The sequence below is a fragment of the Eutrigla gurnardus genome, assembly GCF_963514095.1.
Source record: "Eutrigla gurnardus genome assembly, chromosome: 8".
Classification (NCBI taxonomy): domain Eukaryota; kingdom Metazoa; phylum Chordata; class Actinopteri; order Perciformes; family Triglidae; genus Eutrigla; species Eutrigla gurnardus.
The window spans coordinates 2449800-2469170 of NC_139922.1; the positions used below are offsets into that span (position 1 = coordinate 2449800).

The window sequence follows — 19371 nt, forward strand, 5'->3', positions numbered from 1 at the left end:
CAGCTGCAGCCGCGGTTCCAGCTCGCGGCAAAGTTGCGCGTCTCTCCACGGACACAACAGGCTGCCGAGGCGCGAGACCAGGCATAAGCTGCTGTATTTTTTTTAAAGATTTTTTCAGGCATAGACGCATTTTATTAGCAGTGGATAGATAAGAAAAACAGGAGAGAGAGAGGGAGATGTTTTGGTCCAAGAGGTCCAAGTTTCAGCTGTGTTAATTCAGTCAGGCTGAGTTTCCGCTATGCGTGTCATCCGCCTTTTAATCTGACGTCAGATGTGACGGGACAATCTACACTCACTGGCCACTTTATTAGGTACACCTTGCTAGTACCGGGTTGGACCCCCTTTTGCCTTCAGAACTGCCTTAATCCTTTGTGGCATAGATTCAACAATGTACTGGAAACATTCCTCAGAGAGTTTGGTTCATATTGACATGATAGCATCATGCAGTTGCTGCAGATTTGTCAACTGCACATCTATGATGCAAATCTCCCGTTCCACCACATCCCAAAGGTGCTCTATTGGATTGAGATCTGGTGACGGTGGAAGCCACAGTGAAGTACAGTGAACTCATTGTCATGTTCAAGAAACCAGTCTGAGATGATTCGCGCTTTATGACATGGTGCGTTATCCTGCTGGAAGTAGCAATCAGAAGATGGGTACACTGTGGTCATAAAGGGATGGACATGGTCAGCAACAATACTCAGGTAGGCTGTGGCGTTGACACGATGCTCAAGTGGTACTAATGGGCCCAAAGTGTGCCAAGAAAATATCCCCCACACCATTACACCACCACCACCAGCCTGAACCGTTGATACAAGGCAGGATGGATCCATGCTTTCATGTTGTTGACGCCAAATTCTGACCCTACCATCCGAATGTCGCAGCAGAAATTGAGACTCATCAGACCAGGCACCGTTTTTCCAATCTTCTATTGTCCAATTTTGGTGAGCCTGTGTGAATTGTAGCCTCAGTTTCCTGTTCTTAGCTGACAGGAGTGGCACCCGGTGTGGTCTTCTGCTGCTGTAGCCCATCCGCCTCAAGGTTCGACGTGTTGTGCGTTCAGAGATGCTCTTCTGCATACCTCGGTTGTAACGAGTGGTTATTTGAGTTACTGTTGCCTTTCTATCAGCTCGAACCAGTCTGGCCATTCTTCTCTGACCTCTGGCATCAACAAGGCATTTGCGCCCACAGAACTGCCGCTCACTGGATATTTTCTCTTTTTCGGACCACTCTCTGTAAACCCTAGAGATGGTTGTGCGTGAAAATCCCAGTAGATCAGCAGTTTCTGAAATACTCAGACCAACCCGTCTGGCACCAACAACCATGCGACATTCAAAGTCACTTAAATCACCTTTCTTCCCCATTCTGATGCTCGGTTTGAACTGCAGCAGATCGTCTTGACCATGTCTACATGCCTAAATGCATAGAGTTGCTGCCATGTGATTGGCTGATTAGAAATTTGCGTTAACAAGCAGTTGGACAGGTGTACCTAATAAAGTGGCCGGTGAGTGTATATAGATATAAATTCACGTGTTGATTCAATTAGTTGCATTAAATAGTGTTTGTTGTGATTATTTATTGCATTTAAATGTGCCTGGAACTGTGGAAACCTGCCTGTGAGGTCTTGGTGACGTGTGCACACTGCGCGCCGGTGAGCCAAACTGCCACTCCGCCAGCTGTAATTCGCCTTACGCCAAGAGTAGACCAGGTTGGAGCTGGCGGGCTTTCGGCGCAGTCTCGGCGAGGCTTTTTGCCACGAAACTTCCGCTGCGCCAGGCTGAATCTGTGACGCCTCCCCCTGCTGCGCCGCCACACCCATCTTGGCGCAGGCGATCCACCAAACTGCCAAACTGACCGTGCGCAAGGCTGTGCGGGTCGAAAATTGCATTACGCTGGCTCCGCCACCCTGCGCCACCCTGCGCTGCGCCACAAAACTAGGGCCCATGCTGTTGCTCCCAGACTCAAGTGACAATGTGGGCTTTTACAAAATTCTCAAAGTCACCAATCTTGTACTGAAGATAAAGCTGTGATCAAGAGGGGGTGCAGTCAGTACCGATGGGGGACGTAGAGCCCAGAACCACATTGGCTGTAGTCACGTTTTTGGTCTTCGGGGGCTGAATTTGGGTCAGATGCTTCCTTTGTGGTCAAATAGTCTGATAACATGGAGCTCACTGGTTCGCTGTCACCAAACCTGATGTGTCATTTCAAAAGAATGGGAGGAAATAAGAGGAGGCGGAGCTGCAGGTAGACAAACAGGAAGTGTGAGTTTATCTTGGTTGAATGCTTTGATCTCCTTGATCTTTCATGAACACAATACAGCATTTCTTACATATCATTAAAGGTACAATGTTCAAGATCCAGGGTCAACCTCTGGTTCTGAGAAATGACGCCGTTGCTGAAGGTCCTTAAAGCTGCATTCTCTCTGCTGGCCAGCAGGGGTGTGACTCCTCTATGATTGTATAGAAGTCTATGAGAAAATGAGCCTACGAGATTATTATCTCAGTAAACATGATAAACATAAGTTCAGGTCTAACTTCCTGTTTCTGTGTTGTGCAAGTTCACACTTTTCATGAACTAGTTCAAAGTTCAGTTCACACATGTTCAAAGTGAACTGTTTACGTTCAATAGTTCACCACGCAAGCGATCGAGTCAATTCTGGCAGGAAGTCACACAAAGAAAAACGAGACAATCCGGTCAATTTTCAAAAAAGCAATTTTCGCGATTGACAAATGTAATCATATTTGTGTATCTAAACAGAGTAGAGAGATGAAAACAAACAAACAAACAAACACACACACACACACACACACACACACACACACACACACACGCACACGGTATATCTACACTACTTCTGTCTACCATACACACTCTCTCTTTCTCTCTCTGTCTGTGTGTGTGTGTGTAGAAAGAGAGACAACGGATAAACAAAAGAAGTGTACAAACCTCTTGGTTACAGAAACATGGTGTATTAATTCTATGAGGTTATTTACTTGCCCATGATGAAAAAAGTAGCTCTGAATGAACAACAGCTGAGCAAAAGCGCTTGTCGACCGTCGCGGAGAAATACGCGTCTGGTCTGAACTGGGGGGCAGTGGATCATGCGCGATTTTCGTGGGCGTGCCGCTTTGCGGCGCTTCGGCGGCCGGTGTGAACCCGAGATGTGGAGAGGAGCGCTGCGCAAGCCCGGCGTGCGCGCACACAAACTCTGTGAAGAAATCCGAGTGATTTGCTGAACGTATAGAAGAGATACTATGCTGTTTCTAAAGTCGAGCAGGTCGTGTCACTCACTCATCAGGAATAAAAAAAATCCGTAACATTTAATTGGACCGCAACATTGACATTCATTTCACACAATCTGAACTAATTCACGTTCAAGTTCTTTATAAATGCGTTGCGTTCAGTTCAAAGTTCACAGAAAAATGAACGTGTTCTTTTGAACTCGTTCATGCACAACACTGGACGTCATTGCGTCTCTTATGCCTCTAACCCTGTCTAACCCTCTCTTACCTTTAACCCCGTCTAAACTCTAACCCTCTCTAACCCCGTCTGACCTGTCTAACCTCGTCTAACCTCTCTAACAAAGTCTAACCCTCTCTAACCATCTCTAGTCCTCTCTTACCATCTCTAGTCCTCTCTAACCATCTCTAGTCCTCTCTAACCCTCTCTCTAACCATCTCTAGCCCTTTCTTACCCTCTCTAACCCTCTCTAACCATCTCTAGCCCTCTCTAACCATCTCTAGCCCTCTCTTACCCTCTCTAACCCTCTCTAACCATCTCTAGCCCTCTCTTACCCTCTCTAACCCTCTCTAACCATCTCTAGTCCTCCCTAACCAAGTCTAACCCTCTCTAGCCCTCTCTAACCCTCTATAACCCTCTCTAACCAAGTCTAATCCCCGTCTAAACGCAACCGCTCCAATTGAACCATCTTTATGGAACTAATAAATGTTTTGAAGCAAAACTCTCAGTAAAGATCTTAGAACAACTTTATAAATTGTCATAAATGTTGTAATTTAGTGTCTTTTCATCCAAATCACTGACAGGTGATGACAAAGAGGAGTAGACGGCATTCAGTTGTATCATTGTTGTCTGCGGGATCTTGATTTTAATGTCGTCAGTCATTCTTCATTTCTTCTCCATTTTCTCTTGAATGGTAATTTTGTTTTTTCCTAATGGGTTCACATTCTTCAACTTAGTTAGATCCATGTAAACCTCATGGTTTTGATGAAGGACTGTAGTTTACAGACTCACTTCCTCTTCTGACCTACTGACCTTGGCTGCGTTTCCCAGAATCGTTAAGAAGCTCTTAAGTGCTAAGATCTTCTTAGGAGCGCTCTTAAGAACGCTGTGAAAGAAGGATGCGTTTCCCAGAGTCGCTCTTAGCTTAAGAAGATCTTTAGCTAAGAAGGAAATGTAAGATCGAGCTGACCCACTCTTAACAGCCTTCTTAGTGACCAAATACACAGTGATTAAGCCGCGTCAGGGAAATTTATATCCTCCACTTTTCAAAATAATAAAACAATGCTCAATGTTGAAATGCGCTCATAGCTGTGGACCACTGGCACAAGAAACATTTTTTTTTTATTGAATTACATGTTTAAGTTTTCCACACACATCTGCATATATGAGTTTATAGTACTACGTACTACACATAAAAAAAAACAAATTAAAAAAAGGCAGCGCGTGTGAGAAACCATGGCTGCAATAAAGCACATTCTCATACATTCTCTACATGCGAACCAACAGCGTCGCCATGCGCGAAGCCAGACGGTTTACATAAATGCATACGTGCGTCAGCACTTCTCCCCACTGGACGTGCTGTCAGACCGGGCTATCCAGGCAAAGTACCGGCTGCCCCATGCGGAGATCCAACGGCTGATCACTCTGGTGTCTCCAGAGAGTAACCCGCTGCAATTTTGCCCTCAGCCCGGAGGTGCAGCTCCTGGCTGCGTTGCGTTTTTACACAGTGGGGAGCTTCCTGGAGGTGGTGGGGAACGGCACTGGCCTCAGCAAGGCATCGGTGTCACGGAGTGTGGCAGCTGTGACACCAATTCTCCTGCACCATGCCTGGACCCACATAAAGATGCCCACCACACGAGACGAGGTCCGCCAGGTCCACCAAGGGTTCCACGCAGTTGCTGGGATCCCCGGGTGATCGGTGTGGTGGATGGCACCCTCATTCCATTCTCACATGTGTGTGCCTATATCCACGGGGGTATATATGCGCTAATGGGCTTGATTACTACTTGGATACACTTGTTGGCACACACACACACACACACACACACACACACACACACACACACACACACACGTACCCGCACCCCCCCACACCACGGGACCACGGGGGCGCTGTGTGTGACTTATGCGCTGATAAAGAGGTGGGTGATCGATTTGCCTGGCATCGATTGAATCAGTTTCATTTTAAAGTTTGTAAGTACACCAGGAGTTTATTTAAAAGAACACTTGCCTGATAGCTTCTACTGCTAAAGCTACGCTGTTGCGTAGACGGCACTTCCGTGTTTACCCAGCTTCTTCTTCGTTGGTGTTTAATGGCAGTCGGCGTTTACCCAGCTGTTTCCGTGACAAGTTCCGTGTTGACAAGTGTTGACATGATAATACAAGCATTTATAAAAAATCAGCTAAACTTTTTCATACTCTCGCGTGAAACTCGCGTCACGGAAACAGCTGGGAAATTACCTAGGGTGCATTTTACTCCGAACCATCACTTTAAGAACGCGTCTGGGAAACACCCGTATCTTAGCACTCCTTCTTAGCCGAACCCTTCTTAAGAGGCTTCTTAAGTCCTTAAGAACGATCAAATCTGGGAAACGCGGCCCTTATTATCTACATCTCAGAATAAAGTAAATGGGTTAAACTTTTTGGGCCCTAGTTTCGTGGCGCAGCGCAGGGCGGCGCAGGGTGGCAGAGCCGGCGCAATGCAAGTTTCGACCCGTGCAGCCTTGCGCACGGTCAGTTTGGCAGTTTGGTGGATCGCCTGCGCCAAGATGGGTGTGGCGGCGCAGCAGGGGGAGGCGTCACAGATTCAGCTTGGCGTAGCGTAAGTTTTGTGGCAAAAAGCCTCGCCGAGACTGCGCTGAAAGCTCGCCAGCTCCGACCTGGTCTACTCTCGGCGCAAGGCGCAAGGCATAAATAGCGTCCATTCATTCAAGGCGAATCACAGCTGGCGGAGTGGAAGTTTGGCTGACGGCGCGCAGTGCGCACACGTCACCGAGATCTCACAGGCAGGTTTCCACAGTTCCAGGCACATTTAAATGCAATAAACAATCACAACAAACACTATTTAATGCAACTAATTGAATCAACACGTAAATTTATATCTATATAGATTGTCCCGTCACATCTGACGTCAGATCAAAGGCGGATGGCACGCGTAACGGAAACTCAGCCTCTCGGACCAAAACATCTCCCTCTCTCTCTCCTGTTTTTTATAATATCGGCATTTTTATTATTATGATACGCACGCAGAGCGCGTGATGCGCGTGGTGGGAGCGGCGGCGCTGCTTCTGTCATCGGGTTGTCAAGTGACGGAACTTGCACTGAACCTCCCCTAACGCATTAAAGGTGAGGAGAGGACCTCATTTGATTGGTGAAGATCTGAATCGGCTGTATTAATCCCAGTCCACGCCTCGTCTCCTCGTCTCCCACTCCCGCCTTCTTCTCCTCCCTCTTTCCCACTTGCGCGGGTGGGCGAGACGGGAGGTGTGCCTGCGCGAGCCTGCGCGGTGCACGAAACTTGCAAAGTCCAGGCGGACACACCCCGTCGGCGCGGCGCAGGTGCGCTGAGAGCTGACTGCGCCTGGTCTACGAAACTAGGGCCCTTTATCTTCCTCATTGATGTGGACAACATGTGACCCGGCTGCTGCTTCATGACGACATACTCACCATAAGCCTTTGGCAGGTCTGAGGGAGGAGTCTGTGACAGCGCTTATGGACCAGCAATTTGCAGTTGATACACTTGTAGCCCTGCCTGCCCAGCCCCCATATCCGCTCACTACAGTGGCCACAGGAGGCTTTCTGCAAGACAAACAAGGACAGGTTAGCATTCACACTCACTGCTCATCTTCATCAAGGCTTCATCAAAGCTCACAAGTGATGCAGGTATGATTGACGTACAGCGAAGGGGAACTCTTACTAGATGCGGTCATTATTACACATCTAACTTGCATTATATTACTAATACTAATACATTATAAACGTGCATATTATACATCTGTTATTAGACGTCTAAAAATAAATAATGGCATATATGTATTCTAATGATAGTCTTTTATAAGAATACATAAATTACATTATTTAATATTAAACGTCTGATATTAGACTGTGTAATGTGGTTACTTTAATGGGCCAATGAAACATATTTCAAGAATGACGGAATGTTTATAACAGGAGACACTGAATGTAATGAATGAAAACAAAAGAAAATGTGTTTACTGTTAATATTACTGTTGAATGTTAAGACAGAAATGATAAGGCATGTTTAAAACAGAAGACTGATGATTCTTCATTAATAAAACTGTTGATACTATTGCTTCTGTTAATGCCATCACTACTGTTAATGCTACTATTACTATACTACTACCAACACCAAATGCAGTTGGAACCCAAGGGCCTGGGCTGCACGAGATTTCTGCCTAAAAGCCTATTAAGGCTGTCGCTGTACCGCTTACCCCTGGGTGATGTTGGGACTTTGAAATTGTATTGACTCATGTTTTGAGCATATTCTAGTCCTGCTCAATGTGTTAAGTGTCCTGAGATGACTTGGTAAATGGTCCTCATTTATATAGCGCTTTTGTCCAAATCGCTTTACAGTAATGACTGACATTCACCCATTCACACACACATTCACACACCGACGGTGGTGTCAACCACGCAGGGCGACAGCCAGCTCTTCAGGAGCAATTAGGGTGAGGTGTCTTGCTCAGGGACACCAGGCACTCAGCTAGGAGGAGCCAGGGAACAAACCATCAATCTTGCGGTTACCAGCCAACTCGCTCTACCTCCTGAGCTAATGCCCCCCTTCTGTTGAGATATGACACTATAAATAAAATTGAGTAAAAATAAGGAAACTACATAAAAACTGTATGTTTCATTTTTGCCATCATAATGTATACAAAATTGATTATGAATTTTTCAACAGGGGGTCCTTGCCAGAGGCTGACGCTATATGGGGGTCCGTGGCCTGATCTTTCCCGGTCAGAACCCCTGGTCTGTTTGTTTAAGCAAAGCAAATCGCGTTTGGTGGCATCATCACTGGTCTGAGTACATTTAGAGGAATCACAAGCTTTAGTCCCCCCCCCCACAAAGGGAACATGACCTGTGAAGACTCTGCTGGACTACTGAGGACTAGCGTCACGGCTCTGGATTCTGTATGAAACGTAAGATGGACAGACCGCTATGCTGTGTTGCCTCCATTACTGATTCACTGAGGAGAGACGACATGAGGAGGATTCGGTGTGAACGCCCCTTTAGAACCCACCCCTGCCCCCCTACCTGGTAGGTAGTCTCATTCTTCAGCACTCTTGCACAGTATTTACTTTAATTAAGACCAATTCTGCACATTTATTATCATTCAGACAACTCTCATCTCTCAAGTCACATTGATAATAATTTCATGTTTCAATAATGTTTTTATGCCCGGGGACAGTCAGGCTTCGGCCATTTACATGAAACATATGTTTCTACTTGTGCTGGTCGATGACGAACAATTACAGGAGACGGTTTTTAACTTAAAAAAATTGGGTGGGGGAGGGGGGGGACGGGGGGCGCCGCTGCCAAAACACACAAACATTTGGGTGGCTCCGCTGGCAGCCCAGGATCCAGTTTCTTTCTATCTACATGGACAAGCAGCAAGTTAGAAGCTTCAATTATGTGGATTTTAACAACTAAAACTTGTTTGAACTCCACCTAGTGGTCAACACAGTCAGAATGGTCTATATAACAGGAAGTGAAGGCTCGGAATCAACACCAGGGGGAGGGAAGTCAGACTTGACTTCTCCCCTTCCCCTTTCTGCGTCTCCGTTCTCAAACTCCCTTCCAATCGGGAAACAACAGCAGCAACCTCAGAGCTAGCAACTTCTACTTCTGCCTGATGTTGATCCGTGTTCTGACACGGCCGTCATCAGCTGGAGTTGTTTTGGTTCATCTCTAAACTCTGGCAGCAGCATGCTCCAGTGACGTTGACTTGACCGACGTACCGATCTGTTCCACTTCACACGAGCTTCCTGATATTGGTTTAAGAGCTACAAACAGCCAGCAAAATGTTGGTGTTTTTAATGAGTCCAGTGAGCTAAAGTATAGACGGACTTCACCGCCGGGTCACCGACCATCAAATGATGTTTTTGTTCTCGTCACACAGTCCACATGCGTGTTTTAAGGTTTTATGCAGAGTGTTCTTTTGTGGGGAATCAGATATGTTAATGACGGGGCTCGACATTCCATCCAAACAAGTTTCCTCCCGACACTATTTTGCTGCCGCACCACAGCAGCTTCCCAAGCTTAGCACCGCCCAAGACCATTGTGATTGGTGGAAAGAAATAAAAACCAGCCGGAGCGTTTTTTCCCCCGATCCCGGCGATGCGATATTCTGTAGGCAGACCTTTTACTGTGGAGAAGCTGCTGGCAAAGCCAGACTACTGTTGGAATAACTAAACCAGATTATTTACAAGTTTGTTAATAGCAAAGTTATTTCTTATTATCTTGTTCTTTCTATTCTTTTGTTCTCATATTTAACAAATAAACCTGCAGTACCTCTATTGTACTGCTGTTGTTGAAGGGAATCAAAAGTTCTTCAGCTGGGTATCTGCTCAGTGCTGCAGGGGGGGTGGAAGTAATCCCAGATATGCTTTGGGATAGTTATTTCCAGGATTTACCACATATTCATATCAAGAGATGTCTACATGATGTTGAATGCAGCACTATTTCAGTCTTACCAGAACCAGATTTAGCAACAAAAAACTTTTTTGAGGACATGGAACCAACTGAAGCATCCACCAGCATAGATAAATAGGAAGAACATAATTTCCGCATTATATTTTTGGGGAAACTGTCAAACAGCCAGACTGGAACTAGCTGCTCCTGTTATTACTGTATAGATGCTTCATGTGGAAGCAGAGCTGTGGAGGTCCAGAATCCTTCAGCCGCCTACAGCTCAGGAATAAAGGATGAGTAGATGAGAAAAGCTTTTATTGATTTACAGTCGTCCCTGCAGCCAGCAGACATCATTACAGATAATATGAGTGCCTGGAAACTGGCTGGTCTAACATGCTGGGAAATGATGTGGCGCTTGATTCACCCCGACAAAGAAAACTCATCAGAACAAACTGACCAATGGCTTCTACAGAATCCATGCAGTGAAATCAGGTCAACAGGATACAAAATTATTGAGGCTCCTGGTCAGCAAATAGACTGGGCCATCACCAAAATGATCAAAGGAAACCGAAACGTCCCGTCACCGAGCTACATCTGTCACAGTCGGTGACTCAGTCCCTGTTCCCATGGACCTGCAATCTCCTATCCATCCACCAGATGGCCTCGGACTTTCCCTCCATCCCTCACCTGCCTGCTCTGCCTCTACTCACCCTCACCCATCAGGCAGCAACCTCCGGTTCTGAACAGTGAAGCCAAAGCTGAAGGTCCTTAAAGCTGCATTCTCTCTGCCGGCCACCAGGGGGCAACTCCTCTCTGATTGTATAGAAGTCTATGAGAAAATGACCCTACTTCTCTCTTGATGTATTATCTCAGTAAACATTGTAAACATTAGTTTATGGTCTCAATCTCTAGTTTCAAGTCTTCTTCAATCCAGCATGATGTTCATTTAGTACAGTATGGTCATTAGAGTCCAACAGACCAGAAAGCAGGGGATGCTTTAGGGGGCAGGGCTACCTGCTGATTGACAGGTCGCTACCAGGCAACAAGACTGAGCTTCTCACCGTGCCGGGGAAGGACTGTCCTGCCATGGGCCTCCTGGTCACTGTAGAGGACGCTGCAATATGTCCTTCATCAACTGCGAAGAACCTTGGCATGATACTGGACGACCGACTGTGCTGCACTACCAACATCACTGTGTTAACCCAATCCTGCAGATTTGCCCTCTACAACATCCACTGGATCTGGACTTTTCTCACAAGGGAAGCAGCACAGCTCTTGGTCCAAGCACTTGCACTCTGCAGCATATCCAGAACACGGCAGCACGACGAGCAGCTCGCATCAGATTCAGGACGATGGTACTGACCTACAAGGCTGTCAACGGAACCGCCCCGACCTACCTCCAAGCCCTAGTCAGAACCCACGCCCCAGCTAGAGCACTCTGCTCAAACACCTCGGCTGGCCGGCTGGTACCACCGTCACTAAGAGCAAGTATAGGTTGCAAAGCCAAGTCACAACTACTCTGTTCTGACGCCGCAATGGTGGAATGATCTCCCTGCTGATGTGAGGGCCACAGAGTCCCTCTCTATCTTCTGTAAGAGACTCAAGACCGTGTCGTTCAGAGTCCAAAAAAAAAAAACGTAGTACTCATTGCTTGTTTGTATGTACTGGCGCTGACTAGTATGTTGCAGGTTGTATCTCTGTTGTATACCAGCTATTGGTTAACTGCTTGAAACTTGTTCTTGTGAAATCCTTACTGTACTGATAGAGATATACTGTTGCACTTTCTTCACACTAATGTACTTATTGTAAGTCGCTTTGGATAAAAGCATCTGCTAAATGCCCTAAATGTAAATGTACCACGCTACCAATGCAGTAAGCTACTAAGATGACTTTAACACTTAGCTGTAACATTAGAGTTAAAGATAACTCCTCCACAGTCCACACATGGTGGGGAGGGAAGCAGACATAGAGTGAGAGGAAGGAGAAGGAGGGAGGGAAATGTGACCTACTTCTCTGGGCTTATTTCTATGCTGAGGATGACACTGGGAGCCAACCAGGAGCTGGAAGCTGGCAGAGGAATGAACCCAGTCTGGCAACAAACACTCACAGCTAACAACCATTAACAACCCTGTCTCCTCCAGTACATCCACATGGATTATATACTATATGACCATTAGGGACCATGTTGGGTTTTATGGTAGGGCGATAAAAACAAACAATAAACAGCTGACTGTATCTGGCAGATTTCAACAAATAAACCAACACAAGCAGTTTCACTTAAAGTCTTTTGTTAGACGAAACCCAACAACTTGATGGTCATGTGACCTCCGTCCTGCACACTAACCTAGCCAACCCCCCAGCAAAGTGTTGAGTCAGCGAGATGCCAGTGAGCTCATCCACTTCCTGGTGGAGACATCCACTCTGACGCTTTATTGAACGTTAGCAGGCAAGATGAAACCTCCTCATCCACCAGAGCTGATGTTAAAACCTTTATCAGCTGGACTCAACTAGATGCTTCTGGAACATAGATCGACCATCAACACATCCATCCACTGTATGGTACTTATGATTATATGATCTGGCTCCATCTGACATACGCTACAATACTAACATGAAGTGGCAGGACTGGATTTCCTGTTTCCCCCTTCAGATAAAACACATTAGGTACTTAAGGCCTAATTGAAATAGCATTAATGTGTTTCTTCTGCCGTTGTGAACTACAGAATGGGTTTGGAGTTGAAGGTAGCAGCTGGAGGAGAGAGATCTGCATCAATGAAACAAGCATAACCGGTTTATTAGATAACAGATGCTGCTCAAACACTAGATACGACTAGAGGAGCTGGTGAACCACAGCTGAAATAGAATAATATCTACTGCAGATAGATATGGATCTGAATCCATCTGGATTCTGGTGTGAAGCTGCTGCCGTTGGTTCGTAGACTCCAGTTTAGAAGCCTCAAGTTCGGCATTTTGGTCATCACCATCTTGATATCATATTTGCAGTGTGGAGGAGCGACGGGTGGATGAGCACCCTTACTGGATCTGGATCCATCTGGATTCTGGTGTGAATCTGCTAACAAAGTTAGCTTCATGATTCAAGGTCAACTTTACAGAAGATTTGAAACTAGAGATTGAGACCATAAACTCATGTTTACAATGTTGACTGAGATAATACATCAAGAGAGAAGTAGGACCATTTTCTCATAGACTTTTATACAATCCTTGAGGAGTCGCCCCCTGGTGGCCGGCAGAGAGAATTCAGCTTTAAGGACCTTCAAACAGGAGGTTGTCTCCTGGTCTCACGGCGAGAATCAATTTCAAATAGAAACGTGTGGATGAGGTCATTGCAGGTGAAATAATCCTCAAGAGAAACGCATGTATGATGTCACAGTCGGTCATCAGACACACAGACTGAAGCCTCTTCTTCATTCAGAGCTTCCCTACATTGTTTCATGATGCTCACATTAATGCTAAACTAAACTTGCTGCCATTGAATTCCAATGAGCATCAAAACACCTCAAAAAGTCTTCTGGATGGCGAAGAAGCTGTTGGGCGAGGTATAACACTCACCCTGTTAAAGCGCTTGGCCTGGAAGAGGTGTCCGTTGACTCGGTAGAGTTTCCTCCATCTTCTGGCCCCTCGGCGGTAGATCGACTCTAGGAGGGAGAGGAAACAGTTGTAGAGGATCAGCATGCTGACGGAGAATGGAGACGCTGAAGACGGGAGACAGATGGAGAGGAGGGAGAGAGAGGGACAGGAGAGAAAGGGAGAGAGAGGGAGAGGAGAGAAAGGGAGCGAGAGGAAGAGGAGAGAGAGAGGGGGAGAGGAGAGAGAGGGAGGGAGAGGAGAGGGAGGGAGAGGAGAGAGAGAGCGGGAGAGGAGAGAAAGGGAGCGAGAGGAAGAGGAGAGAGAGAGGGGGAAAGGAGAGAGAGGGAGGGAGAGAGCGGGAGAGGAGAGAGAGAGGGGGAGAGGAGAGAGAGGGAGAGGAGAGAAAGGGAGAGAGAGGAAGAGGAGAGAAAGGGAGCGAGAGGAAGAGGAGAGAGAGAGAGGGGGAGAGGAGAGAGAGGGATGTAGAGGAGAGGGAGGGAGAGGAGACAGAGCAATAAAAGGAGAGGTTCCTGTGGCTCCACCTCGAGAGGAAGACACATATCATGTTGGTCTACCATGTGCATGCTCACACACACACACACACACTACTCCCTCCCTCACCACTCTATACCTCCAGCCCTCCTCTCCTGGGGATGAACTCAATGATCAGTGCTCCATAATGGGACCATGAAGGTGTAGCTATATACAGTAATAACAGGAGCAGCTAGTCAGCTGTTAATAAACGGCATGTGCTGAAACTTCTGTCGTCTTATCAAACAAGGATTTAAAATGCTGCTGAAACAACATGGTCAAGATGTTGGTTAGACGGGTCTGCCGTTAGACATGTCTGCCGTTAGACATGTCTGCCGTTAGACGGGTCTGCCGTTAGACTGGTCTGCCGTTAGACTGGTCTGCCGTTAGACGGGTCTGCAGTTAGACGGGTCTGCCGTTAGACGGGTCTGCCGTTAGACTGGTCTGCCGTTAGACGGGTCTGCAGTTAGACGGGTCTGCCGTTAGATGGGTCTGCTGATGTCACTCCCACCAACAGCAGCTGTTGGACTAGCCATAGTAACTATTTGTTGAGTTGCTTTTAACTTCCTCTGGTAAACAGTCGTGCAGCACATTCAAAGTACTTTGTGAGCGTCTCTGTAAATATATTATTATCATGTATGTGTCTCACTGGTCTCGTCAGCAGTACCACATGGAGAACTGACTAGTGAACTAGTAGTGAGTATAATAGTCATCAGTCTGTTGTTCATATTTCTGAGTAATGGTCCTCTTCCAGTGTGTAGATTCAACCATTATTTTATATTAGCAACAGAACATTTAGGGTCTTTTCACACTTGGTCTATTTCAGCCCAACAAATGATCTCAGCAATGACTCAGCATTTTTGCGCATACATGGATGTGAACACTCCGAGAGAACCCAGACCCCTCTGAAGCGACCGATTCATTCAGTAACAATATGAAATCTGAATACTGGCTTTAACTCTTTCTAGTCTGCGATCCACAATGTGAGCATTAAATAACAAAACTACCAGCTCACCACATTCACGGAGGTCGCATTGAGTTACATTATGAGCGTTCAGGCTTTATACAGTAACAAATAGATTTGGGCGATAATTGTAACTTTATGGTGATGTGTTAAAAATGAAGTTTCTGGCGAGGATGAACCAGTAATATAACCAAAAATCTGGTTATATTTTTCACTTCTCTTCCATGATAGGGAGACAGCGATAGTGAGCCATAGTGAGTGAGACAGCTTTTGCAACTCACTTCACATATTTACGTAGATCCAAGTCATGAAAATTAAATGAAATCATGCCTGCCTAAAGCCTGATACTGGTGGTATTTCTGTACTGGTTTATAGTTTTGACCATCAGCGAACTGGCTGTTATTTTGCCACAGACCGTGGTGTATTAACTACGTTGTGGGGCTATTTAAAGTGACAGTGCACTCTGCTTCATTTTGTAATATATTTTAATCAGTCAGGCTCTGAATATAATCTTGTTATTTCTAACAAATGTTTGTTCTAGATAATGCATGTAAAGTCTTTTGTACACTCCTGCTTGAATTTAATACTTGACAAATAAAAAGTAGGGACTAATATTTAATTTAGTTAAGAGCTTGAGTTCAAAATGAATACAACAGTTTGAAGTGAAATTAGAGAGAAAATATTTCCAGCTATACACTGTCTATGTTTACCTGCATGCACACAAGTATTGATTGAACTGATTTTAAATGAGTATGAGCTTGTTATCATCGTCGGTCCTCCAGTGTTGAGTAAATTTCACGTGTACAACCAGCTCATACAGCAGAGTAGCACACCTGCACAATGCAGCTTCAAGTATTGATGGATGCCATGCTGCCATTCAAATCAAAACATGATCAGCCAATAAACATGTTGCCTTTTGCTGTTGGCAACAACAACAACACCAAAGAAGCACCCCAGCATGAAGAGAGCTGGTTGGCTGAACCACATCAGGCGTTGGCTTCATGACTTCATAATTATTCACTAGCTGAGTGCCTCCCCCGTCTCTACTGGTGTCCCAGTCTGGTTGGTTGCTCCGGTAATGGGTGCGGCTGTGATCTCCACCACTCACTCATCTTTGCCTCTGTTGCTATGGTAGCCACAGTTCAGCTATAGTCAGTTATCTGTGGGGACGATACTGTCTGCAAGTAAAAGTGCATCTAAACAACAAATCCTCACTTCTAGCATGAACTGATTCTAGCATGGTGCAGAATCTGGTTCAACATACCAACATGGTGCAGAATCTGGTTCAACACACCAACATGGTGCAGAATCTGGTTTAACATACCAACGTGGTGCAGAAACTGGTTCAACATACCAACATGGTGCAGAATTGGGTTCAACACACTGGCATGTTGCCATGTATCTGATTTGCTGCTCATCTCTGGAGCAACGGGTGCAGAGGTGTGTGAACATTTTCATGGCCTGGGGTGAACCTTTATTCCAGATGGTATTAACAGGACGACTCACATCGTCCCTCATGTTCAAGCTAAGAATCTGGTCTGCTTCCCCATCCTTGGCTATTGTTACTGTGTTCTACAGGCTCACATTCCAGCCAAGCACAGAGAGCCAGCCAACACTGAAGTAGTGCTCATCTCTGTATGCAAATCACACTGACAGATTTAAACAACAGATACTTCACACAACGCGGCAAACCTCCTGTAGCTCTGTAGATGTAGACGTGGTGAAGCCACAGCGGTGGGCTGGGTGTCACTGCTCCATCACCTACAACCAAGTAGCATCCAAACTTCTTCGGTCAAGCGCCAAGTCACTATTTATCTTGCGACGTGATTGGCTCACTGCTGCAGCAGCTGAAACCCAAACAACCGGCTGTGAACACGCAGAAGTCAGAGCCAGTGGCTAGCAGCCAACAGAGGGCTAACCATGGCAACAGTGCTGACAGAGCTAACAGGGGACCTGAAGGGTAGATGTTATGTTTCCGGCGGTGGCAATTAGCTAGCCGCTGTGACACACACACACACATAGCGTCAGTGTCACGATGAGTATGGAATGAAGTGCTTTATATAGTATCACTTAAAGGTACTTGGATTGGTACTATCATGGTAATTATTATGTACCACTTCCACTGAACTGCTCTACATCCAGGTGATGGAGGTTTGCGTTGGGCGGCGGAGATCAGAGCGAAGCTGAGCCCACTCCTCTGCGAATCCCCTCTAATCCTGTTAACTAAAGACCTCTAGAGCAAAGCGCCGCCTGCTTGGAGAAGCACTGCAGCGTGTTTCCATAGTTACCCAGTATTTCTTGCCCCATGCCTGTATCAGTGGGCACCATGGAGATGGAGGCCAGTGTGTGTGTGAGGAAGGTGAACCTACTCATCATGTCACCTGTCAGAGGCCAAACACTAAGTGGAATTAAATATTAACGGCAACAGATGTTCTGACTAAGTGGTAACTTGCAGCACGTAAGGTGTTGATGAACAGACGAGACATTACAGATGTTCAGATGCATTCATACACCTCTGGTTTTAATTGGGGTATATTACATTAATTATCTTGGCAGTCTGTTTAAAATAGGAAGTACCTAAGCACATTTGGATGACGTTTTATAGAAACAGGAATCGAACCCAGGACCCTCTCACTGTGAGGCGACACTGCTCTCCACTACACCATGTGCAGCCCCCATTAATTCTTCATATAGAATAATTCGGTACATCACAATTTCTGGTAGGAATATTGTTTTTACATCCCCAAAACAGTATTGAAAATATATAAGCCTACGAATAAATAAACAAAATACATTTTAACAGTTGCTCTTCTCAAAGCCACCACTCCATTGTAAAACATGCTTCATTTGAACTAGCTTGGTTAGCTTTTTCCACTGTTGCAATGATCCCCAACTCTGAATGGGCAAAATAAACAATTAATTCATCAGCTGTTTTGTTCTCAGACTGAACTGGAAAAACAGAAGAATAAAACTCTTTCCCTGTTTCAACCATCACCAACTCTGGATTGGTGGCAGCAAAACCTTTATTCATCCTGTTAAATGTGAGAAGAAACAGCCAGTTTCTCTTGAACCTACCAGACTCCATTGAGCAAAACCATCATCTTACTTTGCCGATAGGAACTTCATTCAAACTTCATGAGAAAACTCATGAAACCGTCCTGGTAAGATCTTGTCTTTCCACTTCCATCACTCTGGTTTAGTCTAAATAAAGCTTTAATGCTCCCACTTAGATGTGATAACATTCTGCTCCCCCCCCCCCCCCCCCCCACCCCACCCCCTCTCTGTCTCTCTCTCATTGTCGGCCTCAGCGATATTAATAGCTCGCTGAGCGCTGTGAGACGAATGGCGTAGCAATCTTTTAAAAGATGCCTTGTGAAGATCCAGTAAATAGATGCTCACCTGAAATGTTCTCAGAAACAGAAGTTGTTGACTGCTCAGGTGAAATAATAAGGTTGATAGCTTCCTCCAGTTTACAATGTGGACAACACTACATGCATCATGCGCAAAAGGATTGTGGGTGTTTTAGGATCATGAAACATACACGCAAGCGTCTTTCAAAATGCTCTTAACAAAAGACTCAGTCCTCGGTAGGATTGAAGCATCCTGGACTAATGTCCTCTGGTGGGATTCGATGGTGTAGCATCCTGAAAAAAATGCTTCTTTGATATTGAAAATGCTGTGTCTGTGGTCCCTCAGAGGTCTACGATAGTAGCTCACATTAGTCCAGAGACCAGACCAGACCAGACTATGTAGAGAAACCGGAGACTGTCTGTGGTCCCCCAGAGGTCTAGATAGTAGACCACATTAGTCCAGAGACCAGACCAGACTATGTGGAGAAATCAGAGACTGTCTGTGGTCCAAACAACAAGGTCTCTGAAGTATTTATGTCTAGATGACCTTATTTGGAGTGTTGATGGAGTAGCTACAATGTTATCCAGACTCCACTCAGAAAAACAGCATTTTAAAAGTAGTTATCATGTGGTCTTGGCAGACAGACCTAACAAAGCATGACTTCACACTTTTTACTGATCACCATCATTATGGAGTTATTTCAGCATCCTTTTCATCTGGTTATTGATATTAAATCAAAGATAAATAGTTTATTCTGGGTTCCTCCAGCTGTGGTGAACCAGCCCTCGTGGGTCCAGTGAATCCAGCTTGGTGAAACCCACCGTGCACCTCTGGATGATGTCATGAAAGCAGACAGGATGGTGTTTGGTTTCCTGTTGAATAGTCAGAAATATGAGCAGAAATGAACCAAGAGAGTTTCATGATGACCGCTAACTTCTGCTAACTTCTGCCAAAGTCCGCTCCTGCCGTCGACCCGTCCTCATGATGCTGTAAATATTCTCACAAAACTGAACCACACAACTAAAGACAAATACACTGGTGGGATC

At 45.7% G+C, this 19371-nt stretch overlaps 1 protein-coding gene across 4 annotated transcripts in view; it reads right to left on the reverse strand.

The window, feature by feature from the left end:
- Positions 1 to 19371, reverse strand: part of prkcz (protein kinase C, zeta) — a 163739-nt gene that overhangs the window by 54496 nt on the left and 89872 nt on the right. For all 4 annotated transcript variants that reach the window (XM_084015391.1, XM_084015394.1, XM_084015392.1 and 1 more), the window contains 2 exons: positions 13462 to 13547; positions 6907 to 7038 (listed from right to left, as the gene is read on the reverse strand). In XM_084015391.1, the coding sequence (XP_083871517.1) occupies positions 6907 to 7038; positions 13462 to 13547 (218 nt within the window). The remainder of the gene's footprint in view (positions 1 to 6906; positions 7039 to 13461; positions 13548 to 19371) is intronic.